This window comes from Rhincodon typus, chromosome 8 (genome assembly GCF_021869965.1).
Source record: "Rhincodon typus isolate 14 chromosome 8, sRhiTyp1.1, whole genome shotgun sequence".
Lineage (NCBI taxonomy): Eukaryota > Metazoa > Chordata > Chondrichthyes > Orectolobiformes > Rhincodontidae > Rhincodon > Rhincodon typus.
The window spans coordinates 25,434,057-25,457,437 of record NC_063339.1 but is presented as its reverse complement, the minus strand read 5'-3'; the positions used below and the strand labels follow the sequence as shown (position 1 = coordinate 25,457,437).

General features: G+C 38.9%; 1 protein-coding gene across 2 annotated transcripts; it reads right to left on the bottom strand.

The window, feature by feature from the left end:
• Positions 1–7,822: 7,822 nt before the first annotated feature.
• Positions 7,823–22,554, bottom strand: gphb5 (glycoprotein hormone subunit beta 5). Of its 2 annotated transcripts, XM_048599833.1 has the most exons (3): positions 22,541–22,554; positions 13,178–13,382; positions 7,823–8,011 (listed from the first exon to the last, which is right to left on the bottom strand). In XM_048599833.1, exons 1-3 carry the CDS (start codon positions 22,552–22,554, stop codon positions 7,823–7,825), a joined length of 408 nt encoding a protein of 135 aa, XP_048455790.1. The 2 variants fall into 2 exon arrangements, with proteins under 2 accessions (XP_048455790.1, XP_020367025.2); XM_020511436.2 differs by lacking the exon at positions 22,541–22,554 and having other exon boundaries at positions 13,178–13,469.
• Between the last annotated feature and the right edge of the window lie 827 nt (positions 22,555–23,381).

The window sequence follows — 23,381 nt, the reverse complement described above, 5'->3', positions numbered from 1 at the left end:
GGGCCTAGACCCTTCATTTTCTGATGAAGGATCTAGGCCCGAAACGTCAGCCTTCCTGCTCCTATGATGCTGCTTGGCCTGCTGTGTTCATCCAGCTCTACACCTTGTTATCTCAGATTTTCCAGCATCTACAGTTCCTACTATCTCAGGTAAGGATGGCACTTTCCTTCCCTAAAGGACATTAGTGAACCAGGTGGATTTTTCCCCTGACAATCGACAATGGATTCACGGTCATCATTAGATCCTTAAGTCCAGATATTTCTTAATTGAATTCAAATTCCACCATCTGCTGATGGTGATAATGCGACTAGGCCATCACCTCCCCTGCACTATAGTGATAATTCCTAAGTCCAACTGATTCTTGCAAAATTAAAACGAAGTGGATGCTGGAATTTGCTGAAATAAAAAATATTCAAGAAGCACTCAAAAATTCTTTCCATCTCCAACTCTGCCTTATTCCGTATGGATTCCAAGTGAAATTCCACCCTTCTTGGTTAGGATCTATACATGATTATAGATATTTCCAAACTATCCAACAATCCTTGGACTGTTGTTCTCGCTGCAATTCCATGCACAGTTCCATGCTGTTCATCTCTCTCTCTCGCTCTCTAGCTCTCGTTCTCTCTCGCTTGCTCTCTCGCTCTCTCTCTCTCTCTCCATCAATTCCAATACATCTGGTACTTTAACAAAAAATATATTTTCTTTCTGTCAAGTAGCAAGAATCACCAGGCTTCAACAACTCATGGCTACCAACAACCCTCTAAATCCTTCTATCCTTTCACTTGCTGCAAACCCCATCCATTATGCCAATTCCACCTCTGCTCACAAATACCATGTGACCTTTCCTTTTAATGATTTTCTTGAGAGAAAGAGTCTGCTTTATCTGTTCGCTTGAACAAATCCCAAACTCAGCAAGATGTCCAGACCTCCCTCCCCTCTGTCACCTCTGCACAGTGGTCATCTGCTTTTTTTTTTCTTTATTCACTCAAGAGATGAGGCATGTCACTGACCAGGCAGCATTTATTGCCCACCCCTAATTGCCCAGAGAAGGGTCTAGGCCCGAAACGTCAGCCTTCCTGCTCCTCTGATGCTGCTTGGCCTGCTGCGTTCATCCAGCTCTACACCTTATTATCTTTGCCCAGAGAACAGTTTAGAGTCAACCACATTCCTGTGGGTCTGGGAGTCACATGTAGACCAGACCAGGTGAGGATGGCAGTTTCCTTCCCTAAAGGACATTAGTGAACCAGATGGGTTTTTCTAACAATCAGCAATGGATTCATGGTCATCATTAGATTCTTAATTCCAGATGTTTATTGAATTCAAATTCCACCATCTGCCACAGCAGGATTCAAACTCAGATCCCCAGAACATTCTTTCGGTATCTGGATTAACAGTCCAGCGATTTAATATCACTAGGCCATCGTCTCCCCTACTTAGGGGTCTTCCCCATTCCCATTTCTACCCCATCTTCCTCCATCCCCACCACGTAATGGGCCATCTTAACATCAAATTCTTCCTTGTTAGTTGATCAAATGTGTTATGGAAACAAAGCCACTAGAATGTGCAAAGCCAATGGATGCAACTTCCATTTTACAGCAATGTGTAGCAGATTATTTGGGATACAGATTTTTTACTAAAAGGGTGAACTTAGAATTGAATTGTACCATTGAATCACAAAGCATTAAATATAAAATGTTTATTCAAATCCCAATGTAGTTTATTTGTGATTAGCTAAAATCAAATTACTAACCAAGAGAACAACAATTTTATGTTTAATAACGTGAAACAAATATCTTAACACCTCCCACTCGATTAAAATAGTCTCATAATTATAATAATTCATACTCAAAACTTACAAGGAGGATTACATTCTTATTGCAATAACTAGCAATTAAGAGCAACTACTAATTAAATGTAGCAATATAATAAAAGACTTATGAAAATCCAATTGCAAAGCAAATTATTTCAAACAAGAATAACAGATTTGTCAGTAATTATGGTTTGTATTAAGGATAGTTCTGTTTTTAGGAGCTATATTTATATTGTTACCTATTCAGCATGGCATATACAAGAATAATTGGTATTACTTTGTCAACTTTATTTATCAAATTGAAAACTAAATTGCAGGAAGATGAAGTACTTTGGGTTAATTTGCCAAAATATTACTTCACACAGTAAAGGTTGGAATCAAACTGTAATAGATGAGTTAGTCACAGTTGAAAAATAAATATGCCATAAGATTTCAGTCAATCTTGATTTAGTAGTCACCATCTCAGCTGTGAGACAGAAAATTGTAAGTTTAAAACCCACTCTCGAGATTAATTCATATAATGTAGACTCTTGCTTAAGTTCAGTTATAATAAGTGATGCCCTGTGGGTGCTGTTCTTTTTAATTCAATATTAAAGCCTCAGTTTTAACGACTTGATCAGGATGATGTAAACAATCCTCTACCATCACTCATCATCAGGGAAATTTTCTGACCAAATTTTATCCCCCAACCAACATCACCAAGGTATGTTAATTGATCATTTTCTCATTGTATGGGGAACTTGCTTCTGTGTATGCAGATTGACTGCAATATTTGGTTATATTAGAATAGCAATTATACTGGACAATTTGTATTGACTCCAAAGCACTTTTGGATTTCTGATATAATTTCAAGTTCTTTATTTCATAGAGAAGGTGACACTGAGACAACCTGACTGATATTTTTTAAAAATTGATTTTGGTCCAAAGATTAATATCTTCTGGTCATTATTCTAGTGGTATTTGTGGGACTTCGCTGTGTAATTTAGCTTCTGCTATTCCTTTATTGCAACAGTGATTGCCCTTAAAGTGGTTAACTGGTTGTAAAGGATAATGGGACCTCTTGAGCTCATGAAAGCCGCTAGATAGATGCACATTCTTTTTCTTCTGTTCTAGGCTTTGCTACTGATGGTTGTCAGGGGTCTGTGTAGAAACCACAATCAAAAGACAAAAAGGCATAAGTTCTAATGTAAGATAGGAGATGGTAAAGTACGGGATGTGGTTAGTGAGAGATTTGAAGAAAAGTGCTTGGAATTTGAATTTGGTGCAGTATGAGGAAGCACGGTGCCAGTGGGGGTTGATAGAGATAAGAGCAATATTGATTTGATTTGTTATTGCCATATACCTAAGTACAGGGAAAAGTTTTTGTTTAGCATGCAGTACAGGCAGATCGTAACATACGAAGATGATAGGGTGAGCGAACAGAGCGAGGAGTACAATGTTACAGCTGCAAAGAAGGTGCACAAAAAGCAAGATTAAAATTAGATTTGAAATTTGAGAAGTCCATTCAAAAGTCTAATAACAGTGGGGAAGAAGCTACTCTTGAACCTGCTGGTCTGTGTGTTTAACCTTTTGTGTCCTCCACCTGATGGAAGAGGTTGGAAGAAATTATAACCAGGGTGGGCAGGCGCAGTTGTTTGGCTACCTTTCCACAGCAATAAGAAGTGTAGATGGAGTCAGTGGATGGAAGGTTTGCTTCAGTGATGCTCTGGGATGTGTTCACAACTTTCTCTAGTTTTGTATGGTCCTGGGCAGAGCTTACCAAGCTGTGATGCATCCAGATAGAATGCTTTCTACGGTGCATCTTTAAAAGTTGGTGATGTCCTTGTGGACATGCAATGGGTCAGCAGTATCAAGTAAAGCTTTGAGCTCATGAAAGAATGAATAAGGACCTCAGCAGCAGTGGTGGTGCCAGGAAGCTTTGAAGCAAGCAATGCTTTTTTCTTTCTTAATTCATTCAGAGAGTGAGGGCATCGCTGGCTAGGGCAGCATTTATTGCCCATCCCCAATTGCCCAGAGGGTAGTTCAGAGTCAACCACATTGTTGTGGTCTGGAGTCACATGTAGGCCAGACCAGGTAAGGATGGCAGTTTCCTTCCCTAAGGGACATTAGTGAACCAGATGGGTTTTTCTGACAATCAACAATGGATTCATGGTCATCATTAGAATCTTAATTCCAGATATTTATTGAATTCAAATTCCACCATCTGCTGTGGCAGGACTCGAACCCAGGTCCCCAGAATGTTATCTGGCTCTCTGGATTAACAGTCCAGTGATTAATACCGCTAGGCCATCGCCTCTGCCAGCAAAAGTTTATTTATGTATGGGTAACAATTTAACTTAAAATTTATGGCAGAAAATTGAGCTTCTGAAATCTATCTTGTTTTATGGCAAATATTGAAATTCTATTCTTCCACATAGACGTGGGAAATGGATTATCATCATCAGTATGTAAATCAGGCATATTCCCACAGAAAGCTAAAGAAAGTCACTGTTTATTGTACAGAGATTTAATGAATGGAAGGGGTATCATTACTAGGAGCTGAGAATAGGCACTGCTGTTTATTGTTAATTATTGTAATCATGCATTTCTTTGACATCTGAGTTCTGATTGTAAAAAGGGCTCTTTATAACATTAATGAGGAATAGACTGGTGTTAACTAGACTTTTCATGTTTGCCCAAACTTTTATTAAGAAAAGATTCAAATAGTGTTTGAGCCATGAATATGAAAAGACAAGTAAATATTCTGAAATCCCAGTTGATTATATCTGATGATTCTGGAGAATTTGATGAGAAATTTTAATGAATAAGTTGCATCGGTGGAGTCTAGTCTGTGTTGATGTAGAATGAACAAGTGCTTGAGGAAAGAGGACCTTTGGTGTAGAACAGAATCTTCTATCCCTTTTTATTATTTCTAATATGGAAATAAATGTTGTCTACTTTGGATTAATGCTGTACTTGTCAAAACTCCAACTGTTTCACAAAGCATTAGCCTTAAATAACAGTGATGTTAATCATGCTTGATTATTTTATCAAAATGTAAGTCAGGCAGCAACATCTTGTGGAAGTACATGTGCAGATGAACACTGAATTCAGGGAGTTGTCCTAGTTTCTTGGTCTTCCAAAAACAACATGATAATGAATCTCTGAGAGACTTGGCATCAAAATACGTGGAAAGCCATGAAATTACAATACTTACATTGCAGTTACCCAGTAAATGTACCTGAAAGTGTTAAGGCTTGTCTTATCTGTTCTAAGTAAATGTTTAGCACTGAGATAAATCTTAATTATCATTAAACAATTTCTCAAGCACTAAAAATTACATTTACAAATGTGGAGTCTCAAACCTTCACATTTTAATTATTAATCTATAACTATGATATTATCATAATAATTAGCACTTTTTAGAAGTTCTCCATGTTAATTATTTTAAATTCGTGTTTCTTTTCTCACTTTCCCGTCTATTTTTCTCTGTTCTTTATTTTCCTTTTTATGTGTAATTTGTCATTGAAATTAATGTTCTATTTTATAATTCTTGGTGACACATTTTTCAGGCCTCCGTAGGATTCTTTAGTCTGATTGGTTAAAGAGCATATGTAATTTCTTACCCTGTTCACACAGGTCCCAACTCCCCGACAAAATGTGCCACACTGATTTTGGCTGTTCACTACAACAATATACAGTACAGCATACAAAAGTGCTTCTAAGTCTGTGGCTAAGTGTAGCAAATATATGGCACTCTTCTTTGTTGATCTCAAAATCAAAAACACTACCTTTCAGTGCAGATGACCATTACCTAAAAATTATATGCTGCATGTCCACTAAATGTTGCTTCAGAAATGGCTGTGAAAAGCTACGGCAAGACATAGGTAAGGTAGTGGAATGGGTAAATAGCCAATGCGTATAGAGTATTGTAAAATGATGTGAAATATTAGATTAATGTTTGTAAAACTGAGAAAAGAAAATGTGCCCTAATTACTAAGATTGTAAATGGCGTAAAGAGTAAAAGGATCTTGATATGAGTCAGCTTTTTTCAGGCTGGAGCATTGTCAACAGCTTTTGAATGTCAATATGGAAAGGGTATACATAGATTCATAGAAACACTACAGATGGAGGATATTTGGCCCATCAAGTCTGCACCAACCTTCCAAAGGTCGTCCCACCCAATCCCAATAACCCTGGATTTACCATGGCTAACCCTCCTCACCTGCACATGGACTCTATTGAGCCAGTGCACCTAACCTGAACGTCGTTTGGACTGTGGGAGGAAACCAGAGCACCCAGTGGAAATGCGCACAGTCACAGGGAGAATGTGTGGAGTTTGGACAATTACCCAGGGGTGGAATTAAACCTGGGTTCCTGGCACTGTGAGGTAGCAGCACTAACCACTGAGCCACTGTACTGCCTCGGGATACAATCAAGGAGAAGATTAATTTAACCATTACTGGGGATGACAGGTTATAGATGTGTAAAGTTGAGGGAATGGGAGAAGAAGGGAGTCAGAGTGGAGATAAAGGAAGAATAATTGATGTAAAGCTAAGGAAACCAACTAGTAATTTGAAAAGAGATGCTTTAAAAACATTAAAGGCTACATAATGTATAAAGTGGAAGATAAGTTTTTCCTCTCTGCTCCTATGATGCTGCTTGGCCTGCTGTGTTCATCCAGCCCTGCACCTTGTTGTCTCTGATAAGTTTTTGCTAGTTGGCAAGGTGGTAATGATATGGCATCAATCTATGGTACATTAAACATGGACAGCAACCCACAATATTCATGCAAAAATAACAAGGTAGATACTGTTGTGATAGAATTTGAAAGTTTAAAATGTCATTACAACAATAAACATGTTGCAACGGAGTCCGTGTCATCCACCAATTGATGCAATTGCACATCTTGACCAGGGGATGGCATTGCTACATGCGTGTGCATGTACATATACTGCAAGCACAATGTCTCAAGATAGCCCTTTATCTTTTATAAAGGTACTGCTGCTTTCAACATAGATTCTCCTTCCCAATACAGTACTACTGATCAGCAATGAAAAAGACATCATCATGCTAAAGCAAGGTGAGTTTCCATCCCCTAACCAGACCTGGTAGTAGTAAATGATCTTTGACAGAATTTGACATCTTTACCATTTTTCCTACGCTTTTTCTTTCCTATTCATACATTGCACCCCTGCTTTTTTCCTCCAGACCTCTCATTTTCCACATTCGTGTCCAATATGCCATCCTTCTTCCTCCTCCTATACCTCTCTCCCTTGCCTCTGACTTCCTTTGTCTCTCTTCTCCCTCCTTTATACTTCACACATCCTTTCTATACTTGACCTCAATATTGCAATTGGTCTTGCTGTGCTAATTGATCATTACAAGAGAAAATAATGGAAAGATTAGAAAACATTCATCTATGGAGTGACGAGTTTGAATGCTAAATTTTCACACAATTCTTGAAACAGGTGCGACATGGATGGAGCACAATTTTAACTAATTAAGTAGATGGGTTTTGAAAGAATTAAAATCTTATCATGTATCTTTTTAAAAGAAATGGAGTTAGTTGATTGAAAAGGGGAATATGGAGGTGTACGGTGAATAAATTGTAGCGTGAGAAAAACTAGGTGCCCAACCTACAGGTAGTTCTGATGAACTCTTTCTCTCCATTGATGATTTCCTGAGTATTTCCTGCATTTTTGATTTTTATATAAGTGTATACTTGATAGAAACAAGTCAGTTACCTATGTGTAATTCTCTGTTTCTACTATGTTTAGTACAGTTTAGGAAAAATGCTTTAAAAATTGATACTTTAATAAACAGATTTTTGCAAATTATTAAACGTGTTCAAATAATTTTAAAAATTTTCTTTTCACTTGCAGTAAAATAAGTTTTGGGAAGAATTGTCACCAGGTAAGGCTCTTCTGGTTATATAAATTTTAATTCTAGTTTCAACCAACAAATCAGAATTCTGCAAAAAAACAACTTTGTGTGAGGTTTACTTTGCAGCTCCAAGTAAAACTGGAGATTTTACAGAGTCTCACACTCAGTAGTGGCAGTTGAGCAGACACCACATTCGCACCGCATTGCTACAGGATACGTGTAGTATGGATCAATTCCAGCTTGACAATTGGGTAGTTTCACTGTGATGAACCTGGTTTCGTTGTAGGTACAGACCCGATGGTGTGCTTCAATGTATGGAGGATCTAGGACTGGTTTCTATGAGCAAAAGCATAGAACAATATTTACAAAATAATTCCATGAACAGTAAGTAGAACCATTTATTGTCTGCATGCATATATTCAAACCAAAAGGAAACCAACAGTCATACTGTAATTGTAACTGTTTAAACTACTTTGCTGGATTCAACTTCCTCACAACAAGATGTTAAAAGTTTACTGGTACACCAGATGTACATTTTCCTCTGTTAGTTAATGCCAGATGAGTTACACTATTAACAGATAACGTCAATGTGATCTACAGTGTGGTAGAGACTATTAGGAGCCTCCAGTCTTTCTTCATCAAACTCCTTTTCTCTGTGACAATGTCTTTGTAACATCAACACAATGGTTGGTGTTTACTGTGGAAAGCTCAATCGTAATGATCCCTTCAGGACAGATGATGTATGATCTCTATTGGCTCACAGCTGCATGAATGATTTTACTGGTTCTGTTTAAATCCCTGAATCTTGCCCATTGCCCCACTTGTAGTTCTGGCATGTTACCTATTTGATAGCATTAATTGCAATGTTTGGTCACCGGCTGTGTGTAACAGAATTGCTCTTTATAATATACTGCTTGGTAATCAGGAAGGCATAAATGTGGAACCAATTTTTGAGGGTACTGTGGTTAACTTGTGACATGCTCCGATTCCAAAATTGGCTGCAAAGTTGCTGAAGCATTGATTCATGATTGTGGCCCAAATTCTTACATGGCTATGTAAGGGATGCTGTGTGTTGCAAAAGTCTCATGTAAGACTGTTATTTGCTTCTGTAGTCATCCTCTTCAATTTCTTAATTGCAGTCCATCAGGAGGAGTAAATCATGATGATGAGGTAAGACTTTCAGCTGGAAACAAACCAAGTCGTCCCCAAAAGTTCCCACGGCCTGGGGAATTTGGTGTGTAGTTAAAGTTCCCTTTGTCAGGCTCATGTTTAATAATTGTCAATGAGTTCCTCAATGAGCCTGCAGATCCCAGGCCCCCATACTAACAACTGAGCTCTGGTGTAGAATTTGATTGCCAAGTAACCAAGATGTCCTCTGGAAGTAAAACTGAGAAGACCCACGGTTCCTTATATACGGGAATGTCATCAACAAATGGTAAAATGATTCCTGTGTTCAGGATGCGTTTTCATGGTCATACCATTGAGTCTTTGTGGCCAGTTCTTTGTTCAATATGACGGATGTTGAGACAGTCCTCATTGCTCTTGTCAAATCTGGCGACCTGCTGGCCATTGTGCTGCTGTGGACCAGATATATGACTTGACTTCTTTAATGAAGTCTACATCACAACTGGTAAGGCTGTCATACCAACATTTTGGACAGTTCATCTAATGTTTGTTTCCCCGCATCTAAACTGTTTCACAAGTAAATCTCATGAGGCAAAGTCAAAAACTTTGTAATCTTGGAGGCATTCTTGCAAGTTCCTTCTTGTCCAGTAGAAAAACTAAAATTTTTGTGATCCATTTCAATGATCACTTTCAGATCAAGACTTCAGCAAATGGAATGTAGTGAATAGAAATGAATGGATTCCTTAAATTTGTACTTGTTATTTTAATAAAAAAGGATTTCAGCTGTAAATATTCTCAAACTTCACACATTCTCTGATCATGTTCTTCAACTGTTTCCCATTGATCAATGTATCATCCAGGTGGCATATGATTCGCAAAGGTCTTGCATTGATGTCTGCTATTGCTCAATGGAAAAGTCTCTGGCGCAGATGCAATTCCAAATGGTAATCAACTGAAACAATATCTTCCAAAAGGTTTTATAAATGTGATAAGCATTCCTGACTGCTCATCCAATGGTATTAACCAAAATCTACTACTTGCTTCATGTTTTGTGAAAACTCTGTTCTTGGATATTTTGACTGGACTGTCATCAACTGTGGACATAGGATGAATACCTGTTTAGTTGATTAAGACGAACACACATATAAACTGTACCACTAGGCTTAGGTGTGGATAACCCACCTGAGTACCACTCTTAGTTCTGGGCCCAGGAAAATAACTCCAATTTGTGTCACCTCTATAAGTTGGTTCTCGGCTGGTTTCATGAAGCAATGTGGTATCTTCCTGGATGTATGAAGGATTTAGCATCCTCCATCAGTGTGACATTGTATTTGGTTTTAAACTCGCCAAACCCTTTATTCAATTCATTTTCAAAGCAATTTTTTTTAGATTCTGTTGCTTAACCTCATCCACCTTTTTCAATGAAATTGAGGTCGATATGTAGCCTTCCATGCAAAAGAAAGAATTCTTGGTTGTGCAGTACATATAAGTTTTCGAGTACGTTTTACATTGAAGAGTCATTTGTAACATAGCTTTAAAATTAGATTCAATGCCTCTTGAAACATACAGCCAACAGAAACTCAGCTTTAAGCAATGTTTATCAATCAAGAGTCACTAATAAAACTATTTTGTGTCTATGCTGGAATTCATAACATGCATAAGTATTTGCAAATCAAAATCAAATCATTTTCCCCTCGGAAAATATTGGGTTAATCTTCTATTGATGACTGTTTTACCTCATTTATCTCGTTGTGTGGGAACTTGTCTGGTATTTTACTTTTGTGGTTGTATCCTGCTTCAGCACATTATCTGAAAGTTACCTACTCCCTTCAGTATTTAAAGAAGGGCACTGCTCATTTGTGAGCTTTCTTTGCTCTACAGAGTCGGCAAGAGTTTTTAATGTCTGGTGTCTGTCCCACCTGCTTCATTGGCTGATCTGTTGTACTTTTTGTGGCTTTGTACTTTTAAGAAACAAATACATTCCGTAGTTCTCTTGTGCATTGGTTTTATCTTATTGTCTTAGGATTGATCTGCTTTAGTTCCAGATCCCTACTTCATTCACCATCTGGTTTTCGCTAGAGCTGAGTCGTCTTTGGACAGTAGTAACTCTGAAATGCTTGCCAGTAATGCCAACAACAATCCAGTCTCTTATGACTGTAAGTCACTATAATTGCATCTCTCCACTAGCCTTTACAGATAGTTGATAAACCCAACCATGGATTTTGCATGGTTTTTGCACCTTTTTTAAAATTTAATCTTGCACTTTAAAGAATTTTATTAATTCTGAGGTTGAAATAATTGTCGGAGGCTTTTGGTACCTCTTCAAATTTGTCTGATATTCCATTTACCCCTTGGCAAGCAATAATAGTATCTGCTATACACCCAGTTGTGCACAAAATTACATTTACTCTTTCAGCTTCTGTCTTTAAACTTATGCTTAGAAGCTGTTCCATAGAAGAATTGTTTTCTCCAGGATGTTCAATTTTGTGATCCATTTGGCCTATTTCTGAAATTGAATCTTTAACAGTATTGTTTCTGATGTCACAGCTTCCTAATGTGAATAGGTAATTTATCTACTTTTTGTTTGTAGTAAAGTTCTCTGGTTTGCTGCTGTACTGAACAGTTTTCCCAGTATTTATGGCTATGATGAAGGCTTGTCTCCCCTTTTGCAGATGTCATGGAAGTTACCCCATACTTTGAAGCCTTACTATGGCTCACACTTCATTCTCCTTGTTTCCTGAAAAAAAAATATCTATTAGACCAGAAGGGTTACTGCTTTAAATCTCACAATATTTAGCCTGCTTTGAGCCACCTGAGTAGAGATTCCTCCAATAGCTTTCTCTCTTGTGCCTTTATTTTGTACCCAGCCCTACTTCATGGTGTCCATAGGCTATTCAGTTAATTAATTGAATTTTTTTACTGAAGTTTCAGCCTGATTTACTGTACCTTCTTATTTGCTCTTTTTCTTGCCCTTTTGTAATGTACCTTCCCTCAGTAATGGGAGCATGATTTTCCCTTCCCTGGAGTGGTGAGAAGGCAAAATAAATAGGTTAAGTTGGCACTAGCTTGACACTCAGCCCCTTTCTTGCCACCTCACTAAGTTTTGGGCAGATATGTCCACTGGGACTTTTTCAACCCATCACCAATTAAGGCCCTCAAGTAGTCAATCAAAGCCGTCTTAAGGGCCTCAGTTCACCACCTCCCCAATTATCTGCCTTCCCAGTCGGTGATAAAGTCACTACTTTTCTGTTGAGAACCTAGGGCAACCAGCAAGTGAAGAATAAGACTCACTCAGATTATGTGGTGATGATTCTGTCTAAAACAAATACACATTTTAGTTTGCTAATTCTAATAATAGGAGACTAAAATATGGTATCATACAGTACACTCATGCACAGCAAATGATTGTTTATGACCAAAAAGGATATCAATCTTGCCTTGCACGTGGTTCTTTCATGTGCCTGCCTAGACGGGAGAGGGGTATTTTTCAATTCACCCAAACCGAACAATTGGAGGCACCAATGCATGCAAGGAGGTGGACTAAAAGCCATCCCTTGCACTTCTTGTAATGCCTTTTGGAGCCCCCTCTCCCCACTCCATGTGTTAGTCATCACCTAATGCACCCACCCTGCATTTTGTTTTTAAAAAAAATTCGGAAAATCATGCCCCAAAACTGTACACAATACACAGGCAAGGATCACATAAACGCTATACAACTATAGCAAGCCTTCCTTCCTCTTGTACTGTAACACCTCATAACAGCGATTAACATATCTAGCAATCGGGAAAGCAAATAATGTGTTAACTTTCTGTGCAAGGATAACCAATTCCCTCTGCATACTAATATTCACTAGTGTCTCTAAATTATAAGTTTCTTTTAGCAGTTAATGGTCTTTTAGGAGATTTTTTTTTTTTGTTCTGATTAGGAAAGTATCAGTGTTGCTTGGTTGAACTAAATGGGTTTTTATTAATCACTGGTGAGCTGGGCAATATTAAACTATGCTGCAAACAATGATAACAATTGTGACACATTAGAGAACAGATGTTGACAACTGTAATAATATCACTAGTGATCGATTGCAGAAAAACTCATTTAAAATGTTATTGCAGCATTTATGAAAACTGCCTCGCATCTATTTTCATTGGGTTTGAATGATTTCTGACACCATTGATGTAGATTTAAATGTTAAATGCTCAGTTGATATTATTTTAATATTTTAAAAAGCTTCCTATCTCTCAATTTTAGCAAATGCTATTTCACATCACGGATAGTACAGAAAAACGTTCACATCTTTGTTCAGTTTTACTTGGGTCTCCAGCAGAGTACAGCAAATAGAATTCATGAGAAAAATGTCACAATCAGGATCCCTGGCTCACCTCCCAGGTTTCACATCGTCCCCAGCAAGCATCTGTGCTGATTCGCAATCCTTTACAGCCAGGTTTCTTAGCCAGGAATGTGAACTCTCTTACAGCACAGCCGATGAATGTCCGCAAGCTGATATTGGAGGCTGGAAGCACATTTACATAGACGACCAGCAACTGCAGAATAAGACTCCCCCAGATTATGTGGTGATGATTCAGTCTGAAACAAGCACACATTTTAGTTTGTTAACTCTAATAATGGGAGACTTAAAATCAATAAAATATGGTTTCATACAGCACACTCATGCACAGCAAATGATTGGTATCCTTTTAGGTCATAAACAGTCTCATGTTTTATGCGATTCTCAATTTTGAGAGAAACAAGATGAATACACAATATTACTGGAAGATGATTGTGGAAGTCGGAACTCTAATTCTTGCTGTTCAAGGTACAGTAGACATGTCACTCTGATAATCGTGCATTACAGCAGTGGGTGATCCTTCAGGAATTCACATGCAATGTGTAGACCTGAGGATGCAGTGATTTTTTTCATATGGAAAATTGGTACTCTGTACAGTTTCAGTTTGTGCTCAATTGCTTCATTGTACGTTTTTCTTATTGTTCAATAAATAGCATAATGGTAATACTGCTGGACTTATACTGTAGAACCCCAAGCTAATATTCTGGGGATATGTTTGAATCTCATTGTGGTAGGTGGTTATAGTTTAAATTCAATAAATAGCTGGAATGAAAGCTACTCTAATGACAACCATGTAACCACTGTCTATCATTGTAAAAAGACCATCTGGTTCACTAATGTCCTTTAGGGAAAGAAATCTGCCATCCTAACCTGACATGACCTACATGTGACTCTAGACCCACATTAATGTGGCTGACTCTTCACTGGGCAATGACCACAACTCATGCTGAATTAAAAATGGGTCTGCCACATTATGTAATTCAAGTTAAATCACTAATATTAACTTACACTAAAAAAAAACTACCTGAGACAAATGAATATAGCACAACTATACTTAATTTGCACAGTTTTGTATTCCTGACTTAAAGTAATACAGGCCTAGAAACAACCAACTGTCACACCAAATCCAATGCACTAAATTGGTAGTACTTAACTAATACTGACATATGAAGCACTTCATCTTGCAACCTTTTCTCACGTAGCATGCGTAAACTAATCGCATCTGTTGAAATTTTGCATTCTTGCATGTGTCCTGATGAGTGCAAGACAAAAGTCTTCATCAACACATCCCTCTTCTCAGCAATACAAGGTGATCATGTGCAGCATCAGGTTATGACCAGCATCTTAGTCTGGAGAGTCCTTCCAAGTGGCCCACAAAATAGGATGAAAGTGCAACTCGTGAGGCAGGAGCTGAGTGCAGCTGCTAAGAATGCTGTGAAGAGTGGTTGGTTGTGTCATCTAACAAGTGTATGTGCGTGTGTATTGTAGAGCATTGAAAGCTGCATGAAAGTAGGTATGGTTTTCTCCAAAGCACTATTAAAATATTGCAGTATTTTCATATTTTAAATGTTATGATTTAAATGGAGACATTTTAATCCATATAAAGTGTCCTTTAACCAAAACAGTTTGAGAATCTCTGCTTTAAGGACTATCAGCAGGTCTGGCAGCATCTGTGAAGGATAAATCAGAGTTAATGTTTCTGGTCCAGTGACCCTTCCTCAGACCTCCTGAGCTTTTCCTGCAACTTCTGTTTTTGTTCCGGATTTACAGCATCCACAGTTCTTTCAGTTTTTATTTAGCATTGTTTTGGAACTGTGTTTGTTTTTTTTTCCCAATGGCAGAAGAGAGACAGAGGCAGTGACCACATGGTGGGAAGTGAACCTTCATAGTTACTGCCTCTGCTGTTTGATTTCAAGTATCTCTGGAGATGAGTTCATCTGAGAAAAATAAACAAACCATGAAATTCACAGCTGACCTTGGAGAAACATGTGTAGGTGAGCTCACAGCAAGGGAGCAGCTAAGATGGAGGGTGATACTGAGGAAAGAGAGTAGCCTGAGGATGATACAGTTGAGAAAAGGAATAAGTCAAATAGTCAGGGCAGGCAGGAACAAAGCGGAGAACGAGGTAGGACTGATAAATTAAACCACATTTATTTCAATGCAAGAGGCCTAATAGGTGAGGCAGAAGAACTGAGGGTATGGTTGGGAACATGGAACTGGGATATCATTGCAATTACAGAGATGTGGCTCAGGGATGGACAGGACTGGCAGCTTAATGTTCCAGGGTATAGATGCTGTAGGAAGGATAGACAGGGTGGCAAGAGAGGAGGTGGGGTGGGGGGTGGTGTTTTTGATTCGGGATGACATTACTGCTGTGCTGAGGGAGGATATTCCTGGGAATATGTCCAGAGAAGCTATTTGGGTGGAACTGAGAAATAAAGTGATGATCACCTTTGTGGGGATTGTACTATAGATGCCCAGTAGTCAGCGGGAAGTTGAGAAACAAATTTGCAAGGAGAGCTCAGTTATCTGTAATAACAATAATAGGGTGGCTCTGGTCGGGGATTTTAATTTTCCAAACATTGACTGGGACTGCCATAGTGTTAAGGGCTTGGATGGAGATGAATTTGTTAAGTGTCTACAAGAAAAATTTCTGATTTCAGTATGTGAATGTACGTACTAGAGAATGTGTAAAACTTGACCTACTCTTGGGAAATAAGGCAGGGCAACTGACTGAGGTATCAGTGGGGGAGCACTTTGCAGCCAGTGACCTAAATTCTTTTAGTTTTAAAATAGTGATGGAAAAAGATAGACCAGATCTAAAAGTTAAACTTCTAAATTGGAGGAAGGCCAATTTTTGACCGTTTTAAAATGTTGATTGGGTGTGGCTGTTTGCAGGTAAACGGATGACTAGAAAATGGGAAGCCTTCAAAAATGAGATAGCAAGAGTCCAGAGACAGAATGTTTCTGTTAGGGTGAAGAGCAAGGCTAGGAGGGGTAGGGAATGTTGGATAACTAGAGAAATTGAGGTTTTGGTCAAGAAAAAGAAGGAAGCTTATATCAGTATAGACAGCAGAGATCAAGTGAATCGCTAGAAGAGTATAAAGGCAGCAGGAGTATACTTAAGAGGGAAATCAGGAGGGCAGAAAGGGGACATGAGATAGCTTTGGCAAATAGGGTAAAGGAGAATCCAAAGGGATTCTACAAATACATTGAGAACAAACGGGTAACGAGGGAGAGAACAGGGCCCCTTAAAGATCAGTAATGCCGCCTACATGTGCAACTGCAAGAGATGGTGGAGATACTAAAAAAGTATTTTGCATCAGTATTTACTGTAGAGAAGGATATGGAAGATACAGAATGTGGGGAAATAAAAAGCAACATCTTGAGAAATCTTCATATTACAGAGGAGGTGGTGCTAGCTATCTTAAAATGCATGAAGGGTGATAAAGCCAACATCGCTTTGTACGTAGGAAATCATGTTTCCCTAACTTGACTGAGTCTTTTTTTGAAAAAGTAACAAGGAAGATTGAGGGCAGAACAGTGGATGTGATCTATGTAGACTTCAGTAAGGCATTTGACAAGGTTCCTCATGGTAGAGTCATTAGAATTTTAGATCACACGGAATAGAGGGAGAACTAGCTATTTGAATACAGAACTGGCTTGAAGGTAGAAGACACAGGGTGGTGATAGAGGGTTGTTTTTCAGACTGGAGGCCTTTGACCAGCGGTGTGCCACAATGATCAGTGCTGGGTCCATTGCTTTTTGTCATTTATATAAATGATTTGAGCGTGAACATAGGAGGTATGTTTAGTACGTTTGCAGATGACACTGAAATTGGAGGTGTAGTGAACAGCAAAGAAAGTTACCGCAGAGTAATGGAATCTTGTTTACTTGGGCTGAGGAATGGCAGATGGAGTTTAATTTAGATAAATGTGAGGTGTTGCATTTTGGAAAGGCAAATGAGGGCAGGATGTATACGCTTAATGGTAAGGTCCTGGGGAGTGTTGCTGAACAAAGAGATCTTGGACTGCAGGTTCATAATTCCTTGAAAGTGGAGTCGCAGGTAGACAGGATAACAAAGGAAGTGTTTGGTATGCATGCCTTTATTAGTCAGCGCATTGAATATAGGAGTTGGGAGGCTATGTTGAGGTTGTACAGGACATTGGTTCAGCCACTTTTGGAGTATTGCATGCAATTTAGGTGTCCCTCCTGTAGGAAGGATGTTGTGAACCTTGAAAGGGCTCAGAAAAGATTTATGAAGATATTGCCAGGGATTGAAAGTTTGAACAATGGGGTGAAGCTGAATAGGCTGAGTCTTTTTTGCTTTGGAACATCAGAGCTGAGGGGTGACCTTATAAAGGTTTATAAATCATCAGGCAATGGATAGGGTAAATAGACAAGTTCTTTTTCCTGGGTTGGGGGGTGTCCAAAACTAGAGGACATAGGTTTAAGGTGAGAGGGAAATGAGTCAGAAGGGACCTAAGGGGCAACTATTTCATGTAGAGGGTGATGTGTGTGGGGAATGAGCTGCCAAAGGAAGTGGTGGAGGCTGGTACAATTACAACATTTAAAAGGCACTTGAATGGATTTGTGAATAGGAAGAGTTCTGAAGGATATGGGCCAAATGCTGACAAATGGGACTAGATTTATATCATATATCTGGTCAGCATGGATGAGTTGGTCTGAAGAGTCTGTTTCCATGCTGTATATCTCTGACTCTATAATCCTTAGGGCATACCCGGAGATCCCAGACAGGTGTGACAGTGGAGGAATTAGTTGTTTTGGTGGGCAGAGGAAAAATATCATGGACCTACAGTGTGCCATTAGACCGTTGAGGATTACCCTCAGAAGGAAGTAGGAGCAGGTTATCAGGAAGGTGAAGTCCAGAATCTGGACTTCAGGACCAGGCAGCAGTGCTCAAGAGGTTTGATAACCTCAAACAAATGGTCAATCTTCACATGATAACTCTTACCCACTAGACAACAAAGCCGCTGGTGGAAACTGAGTTCAATTAATAAAATCCAGAAGATAAGCTAGCCTCTGTAATGGTGACAATTAAACTAGCAATAATTGTCATGGAAGTCTATCTAGATCACTAATGTCCTTTAGGGAAGGAATTCTGCCATCCTTACCCAGTCTGGCCTACATGTGACACGTCGCCACAGCAATGTAGATGATTCTAGTCTGCCATAGAGTCATACAGCACATAAACAGACCCTTTGGTCCAATTCGTCCAGGCTAAACCAATTTCCCAAACTAAATTAGTCCCATTTGCCTGCATTTGTGCTATATCCCTCTAAATCTTTCCTATTCATGTACCTGTCTTTTAAATATTGTAATTGTACCTGCATCTACCATTTCCTCTGGCAGTTCTTCCACATATGAACCAACCTTTGTGTGAAAAGTTGCCCTTTTGAGTCCCTTTTTAAATCTTTCTCCTCTCACCTTAAAGATATGCCCCCTAGTTTTGAACTCTGCCATCCCAGGGGAAAGACCTTTACGATTCACCTTTATCTACGCCCTTCATGATTTCATAAACCTCAATAAGGTCACCCCTCAACCTCCTATGCTCCAGTGGAAAAAAAAAGTCCCAGCCTATCCAGCCTCTCCTTATAACTTAAATCCTCCAGTCCCAGTAACATCCTGGAACTATGGGTAGCTCTTGTCATGTGGCTGGCCAAGAATCTCTCCTTGTCTTACAACCTGCCACCAGTGCATTAGAAAGATGTACAAGTTGTTACTCCATGTGTTTTGCTTTATTGTGAATCACCTTTCTTGACTGTCAAATCCTAAAGTGGAACTTGAATCTGGAATCCCTTGGCTGAGCAAACAACTTGGTTCCAGGTCAATTAAGAATATGTAACAAATGCTAACCTTGGGAGGGATGCCCACAACCCATGAAAGAATTTTTTTAAAATTCTGCATGTGGTGAGTCACTGGACACAAGTGGATTACAAGCAAGCTAGAATGAAGCAATAGTTAATTTGTCAATTCAGTAGAGGGCAAGGTTAGTATGTAACTGTAGCAAATTATTAGGAAGGCAAATTGAATGTTGTTGTTTATTGCAAGGGGAACAGAATGTAAAAGTAGTGAAGATTGACTGCAGCTTTGTAGGGTTTTGGTGAGACCACATCTGGAATACTGTGTACAGTTTTGGTCTCTTTACTCGGGTGGGGGAATATAATTGCTTTAGAAGCAGTTCAGAGAAGGCTCACTCGACTCATACCTGGGATCAAAGGTTTATCTAATAAAGAAAGAACAGGTTGGAGTTTAGAAGAATGAGGCGATCATATTGAGACATATAAGGTTAAGTGTGGATTGGATGAGTTGAATATCTAGAGTATATTTTCTTATGTAGAGTACTAAAACTGGAGAATATAGTTTAAAGATGAGTTTGAGACAAAGATGAGGGGTTTTTTGTCTCCAAGAGCTGTTTATATGTTTCCCCCAGAAGCTAATAGGGATTAGGTCTTTAAATGTAATCAGGGCTGACAGATTGTTGATTGACAAGGGAGTCAATTTACGAAGACAGGAAAGTCGAGCTGAGACTACAACCAGATCAGCTATGATTTTATCAAATGGTGGAGCATATCAAAGGGCCAAATGACTGAATTTTGCTTCCAAGTTTTATGTTCCTATGTTAATACAGAGGACTCGGGTGAAGATCTGAAAGGAACAGCATGGTGTAAGGCACTGAATGGGCTTTCACACAGAGAAGCTGGATGCATTGGCTAACTCAATGGCCTCCTATTAGTGTCAAAGAGCATGGAGTCAGGCATGAGTTGGTAACAAGTCAGTAAACAGACTTTATCCTGTCAGCAATCTCTGCTCCATTTGCCTTGTTGCTGACCCAGATGCATGGCTACTCCTTCTCCATATCTCTAGCAGCCTTTATGTACACAGCCACCTACTTCACTGCTATCCTTGTAAAGACAGGACAATGATCTGTCTGGTAAATTCATCAAAACACCCCCAAGAACACTTCCTTTCAGCCATATTCTAATTAAGGAGGTTCCCTAAAATTTACTTACCTGCAACCAAGGGGGTCTGGCTCTTTAAGAAGTTGTTCTGTATTCTTTTCCACCTTATTGCTTCAAGCTTTATGTTTTGCATTTATGGTCAATTTAGGCTTTGCCAAAACTAGACATGCCCAATTTTGATAACATGGCATCATATCAACCAGTTGGGCTGTGTGGCATCAAGTATAGCATTACATCAGTATGTGAGGTACACACAAGAGATCCATCTGCTTCTAGACCTGTCAATGATGGAGCAAAGATGGATGTTGCCAATGATGCTGTCTGCTGGAGCAGAGCTTGTGAATTTAATAGCTGCCATCTTTTGAATGAGGGAAAAAAACAAGCACCTCTCAAACAGATATAACAGATCCCAAAGCAATTTCGAGGAAGAAAAGAAGAGGTCTCCCCATTGTTTGGCTAGTACTTGACCTTGAGCAATGAAATTGGTTCAGGGTATCTGGTCAGTATTACATTGATAAGATTTTGCTGTGCACAGTGTGCTATCATGTTTCCTACATTACAACAGTGACCACAATTCCAAAGTTCTCTGTAGTCACTATGAGATAGCCTGAGGTCATGTACAAGGTTATATAAATGCAGACATTCCTTTAGTACCTCAGCAAGTTTAATTGTGGTTAGCCCCACAAATAAGGCAGTTTTTTTTTGCTCATTCTTATCCTTGCACTTGCACACTTCATTGAGTCATTTGACCATTACTTGGATTAGAACCTCAGACTGATTGATTGGGAATTCCTTTTCCCTGAGGATGCCCAGCCGTGGTCTGGTGGCCTGGCTGAACAGGAGACACAAAAATCAGACACTCTGCTCTGTACTGGTCAGCTTTACACTGGCTAGTGAATCTGACAACAAGGGCTGAACTTACCCAGTTAATGTTGTGCCCTGGGGGGTGTTGCTGAACAGAGAGGGGGTTCAGGTACATAGTCCCTTGAAAGTGGCATCACAGGTAGACAGGGTGGTGAAGGTGGCATTTGGCATGCTTGCCTTCATTGGTTAGAGAATTGAGTATAGGAGTTGTGACATCATGTTGCGACTGTATAGGAGTTGGGAGGTCAAGTTGCTGAGGCCACTTTTGGAGTACCACATACAGTTCTTGTTGCTGTGGGAAAGATATTATTAAGTTGGAAAAGTGCAGACCAGATTTACAATAATGTTACTGGGGCTAGAAGTTTGAATTGTAAGGAGAGGCTGGATAAGCTGGATCTTTATTCCCTGGATTGTAGGAGGTTGAGCGGTGATGTTTTATAGAGGTTTATAAAATCATGAGGGGCATAGATAAGGTCCTTTCCCTAGGGTAGGGGAACTCAAAACTAGAGGGCATAATTTTAATCTGAAAGGAGAAAAATTTAAAAGGGACCTGAGGGGCAACTTATTCACTCAGAGGGTAGTTTTATATGTGGAATGAACTGCCATAGGAAGTTGCAGTTGCAGGTACAGTTACAACATTTAAAAGACTTTTGGACAGGTACATGAATAGGAAAGGTTTAGGGGGATATGGGCCAAATGTAGGCAAATGGGATTAGTTTAGTTTGAGAAACCTGGTCGGCATGGACAAGTTGGACCAAAAGGTCTGTTTCCATGCTGTATGACACAGACCACAGGGCATGTGAAAATATTATTTTACAAATGAAACTGTGAGAAATGTGACTGTGCACAACCAATTTGTAAATGTTTGTTTTAATGTTACAGCCTTCAAAGAAAACATCTTTCTTTTACTCCATTTAAAAGTCTTAAGTGATTTAGGACATTTTACATCAAAATAAACATTGGTTACGATCATCTTTTTGACTTTGAAAGGTTAACTTCAAAACTAATAGATAATATCGTTTTTATGAGACATCTTAGCAATGGTTATAATGCACTCAAGATGAGCACTGTAATTGTGTTGAATACACGTTGATATTTGACATGTTTCCTAAAGGAAGTAGTATTGCATGGCTTTGGTTTCACACCAGCTAACACCATTACTGTAGCTAGTGGCCTTTGAAGCTTAAACCTTAAAAGCAAATCAGTGGGCCCAATGAATCCTCTTTAAACGTTAAGCTTATATCAGGGAAAACAAGTAGGTCTTCCACAGCATTAAGATTGGTGACTGTTCAGCACAGTTCTGCATACACATATACAAACTGTCTTCACTTCAAGCGCAACATAATCAGTTAGTATAACTCTATGCCATTTACTTATCTTTTTGAAAAAATAGTAATCTGATCATATCAGTACCAAATGAGAGACTGCACTATTCGGTATCACTTGGCCACTGTAGAAGTTTTAAAAAAAAGACGTCAAGGGGTTAAGTCATGTTGATTTTACTTTTAAAATGTCAAAATATCCCAAACTAGGGAGAGTATGTCACTCACCTGTGACTCCACATCTTTTGATCTATAGTTGCTTTTCCTTCTCTTCAAAGAGTTGGGACTCTTCAAATTATTTTTGAGTTTGTGATATACAAAAGCTTCACCTTTTAACATTCACTCAAACAAACGCTAACAACAGAAGGATCTTTTATCTACGCATTAATGAACATTATCAGCACTCTGATACGATGTATCTAGCTGCTGGTTCCTAAGCGCTCTCGGTTTTTGAAATATATGGAGAAAGCAAGTGTCAATCACCATTGGCGTCTAACAGTTCCTCCCTCTCGCTGGTCACAGACATCAAGCTGCTCATATCAACAGATACCTGACCTACGCTGTTACATCCAAAGACAAAATTGGGAAGGTAATGCCTCAGAAAATATAAGGGACATTTAACTTCTTACTGTGGTGCACAGTGTTTTTGGAAGTATTGTTTTAGAGCAAACAAAGCAGGTACCAAGTAGATTATTAAAACGTTGAACGCAATTCAAATATTGTCTTTGCCTAATGCAAGGCTTGTAATCCATAATAGTAGCCCTGAGCTAATAAATTGTTTGTCAGGATGCTACATTATAAACAGAGTTCCTGCAACTTACCCATTTTTACCAAACTAAGATCAAATAACTGTAAATGTTTGTCCTGATCTCTACAGCAAGTAAAAGTGATGCAATCAGTAAGAATCTTTGTGATGAGACAATTACTAATGCTTTGAAGGTATAGTCAAGTTAAATGAAAGGATTGAATGGACTTACTTAAGAAAGCCTACTGCCATTTTGGTACAATTCAAATTCTGTGTTGGTTTCTTTGCTAGAGTGGCAACAAATTTGGATAATGTTAAAAAATT

What these genes read in the sequence shown, in the direction of transcription:
- gphb5 (XM_020511436.2), bottom strand. Translation starts at nt 13,399, where the DNA reads ATGTGTGCTTGTTTCAGACTGAATCATCACCACATAATCTGGGGGAGT. An exon ending in GACGATGTGAAACCTGGGAG is followed by an intron (nt 8,012 to 13,177) that starts GTGAGCCAGGGA and finishes TTTTGCTCATAG; the next exon opens with AAACCAGTCCTAGATCCTCC.